A 2,486-nucleotide genomic window follows, 5' to 3' on the forward strand; every position below is an offset into this window, starting at 1 on the left:
TGTTTATCCGATCAGTCTCAAAAATTGCCCTGCACATCTAAGGACCAAGGGGAACCTACATATAAAACTTGAGAAAGATCCCTCTGGTACTTCTCGGGATATAGCGATAAAAAACTTTCACTATCAAAATCCAAGATGGCTGCCTGTTGGCCATGTTGTTTATCCGTTCAGTCTCAAAAGTTGCACTGCACAACAAGGGAACAAGGGAAATCTACATATAAAATTTGAGAAAGATCCCTCTGGTACTTCTTGAGAAATAGCGATAACAAACCTTAACTGTAAAAATCCAAGATGGCTGCCTGTCGGCCATGTTGTTTATCCGATCAGTCTCAAAAGTTGCCCTGCACAACAAGGGAACAAGGGGAACCTACATATAAAATTTGAGAAAGATCCCTCCCGTACTTCTCGGGAAATGGTGATAAAAAACTTTCACTATCAAAATCCAAAATGGCTGCCTGTCAGCCATGTTGTTTATCCAATCAGTCTCAAAAGTTGCCCTGCACAACAAGGGACTAAGGGGAACCTACATATAAAATTTGAAAAAGATCCCTCTGGTACTTCTCGGGAAATAGCGATAAAAAACTTTCTCTTACAAAATCCAAGATGGCTGCCTGTCGGCCATGTTGTTTATCCGATCAGTCTCAAGATCTCTCTGGTACTTCTTGAGAAATAGCGAAAAAAGAATTGTTTAAGGACGGACGACAGATGGATGGACGACGGACCACGGACACAGGGTGATTTGGAACTTAATAAACTTAATAAATCACTTTTTTTGGCGTGGATGTTAGTGTGTCAGGGTCTTAATGTGGGAGAAATCCGAAGTACCCGGAGAAAACCAACGTGGTCGGGCAGGTGAACCCAAACATATTCACATCTGATTGGGGAATCAAACCTGGCCACTCTGGTGAAAGACGAGTGCATTTTCCACTGCGCCACCCGACAACTTTACATTATAAGTACATTTTAAGCTCTGAGCTCAATTCAAGCACTACTCATGGTCTGTTCAAATAATGTAACATTAGAATTTTAGATCTGGTCCCTGTATCGTAGAAATCTAAGAAGAATAACATTATTTACTTTTCTTAAGATTTAAAATCCTAATTTTCAAATTCAAGCAGAATTTAATTTCTCAACTCCCAAAAATTACAAATTTAGAAAAAATATTGGAGCAGTTAATCAATAAAAAAGGCCATTTTCTGGATCACATAAGTGTTTGTCAGATAAATCTTTGTCACATACACTCTCTTTGGGGTATACAGTCATTTTGTTTATTGAAAACAATGTACTGTACTAGTTTCATACTTTATTTTCAAAAATTTAAAATCATAATTCTAATTAACTTGAAGAATTGTACTGAAAATAGATTGTCCATTCTGATTTTCATGACAATCCCAATTATAGATATATAAGAGTTTTGCCCATCCAGTCCTAGTGTGAAATTCCATTTTCTGAAGAACAGGTATTGCCTGATCACCAGATGGATTATGTGCTCAAACCAACTTTCTTGTAACTCACTTAAATTTTGTCAAACGATCAAAAAGTCAAATGAAAACATTGAAAACAGTATTAGGCTTTAAGTCTCTTCAAACCTTTTTCCAAATGATTGACAAAATAAGATTTTATTATATGAAGTTGTAACTTGAACAAGAAATAAGACTTGAGCATGAAATCCATGCTTGAGCGTGAGAACGGTTTCAGATCGAATGTGTTATACCCTGACATGGCGCCCAGTAGATTGTTGTTGTATGGTTCCGTCGTGTTCTGGTCTATAATACCGTCCTCCCACACACCCAGTTTTAGATTTTCCTGTTCCGCCATCTTAAAAATCCGCTTCAGGAAGTACTCTTTCCATTTCTGCATATTGTGTACATCTGGCTGTAAAAGAAGGGGAGATAAATCTTGCAGTGAATCGGGGAAACAAAATCTAGGAACATGTACAGTAAAGAAAGCAGTATACATCTGGCTGTAAAAGAGAGGAGGTCAATCTTGCATTTAATCAGGCATCTTCATTTATCCTCAATTTTTTAATGTCTAATTTTTTTGCTTTCCAATAAGAATTATTTAATATATTTTCATTCATTTATCACCAAATCCTTATAAAACACAGAAATTTCTCTTGACAAATGGTAGCATTATAACAAGGGGTTACTGTACATAATGGTGACAGTATGACAAGGTGCTGCTGTACATAATTGTGACAGTATAACAAGGTTTTCCTGTACATAATGGTGACAGTTTAACAAGGTGTTACTGTATATAATGATGACAGTATAACAAGGTGTTACTGTACATAACGGTGACAGTATAACAAGGTGTTACTGTACATAATGGTGACAGTGTAACAAGGTGTTACTGTACATAATGGTGACAGTATAACAAGGTGTTACTGTACATAAGGGTGACAGTGTAACAAGGTGTTACTGTACATAACGGTGACAGTATAACAAGGTGTTACTGTACATAACGGTGACAGTATAACAAGGTGT

General features: G+C 36.8%; 1 protein-coding gene across 4 annotated transcripts in view; it reads right to left on the reverse strand.

Annotated features, from left to right (window-relative positions):
* Positions 1-2,486, reverse strand: part of LOC110451484 (beta-hexosaminidase-like) — a 24,953-nt gene that overhangs the window by 8,284 nt on the left and 14,183 nt on the right. For all 4 annotated transcript variants that reach the window (XM_021499523.1, XM_021499525.1, XM_021499524.1 and 1 more), the window contains exon 9: positions 1,715-1,875. In XM_021499523.1, coding sequence (XP_021355198.1) covers positions 1,715-1,875 — 161 coding nt within the window. The remainder of the gene's footprint in view (positions 1-1,714; positions 1,876-2,486) is intronic.

This window comes from Mizuhopecten yessoensis, unplaced genomic scaffold (assembly GCF_002113885.1).
Source record: "Mizuhopecten yessoensis strain PY_sf001 unplaced genomic scaffold, ASM211388v2 scaffold6069, whole genome shotgun sequence".
Taxonomy (NCBI): domain Eukaryota; kingdom Metazoa; phylum Mollusca; class Bivalvia; order Pectinida; family Pectinidae; genus Mizuhopecten; species Mizuhopecten yessoensis.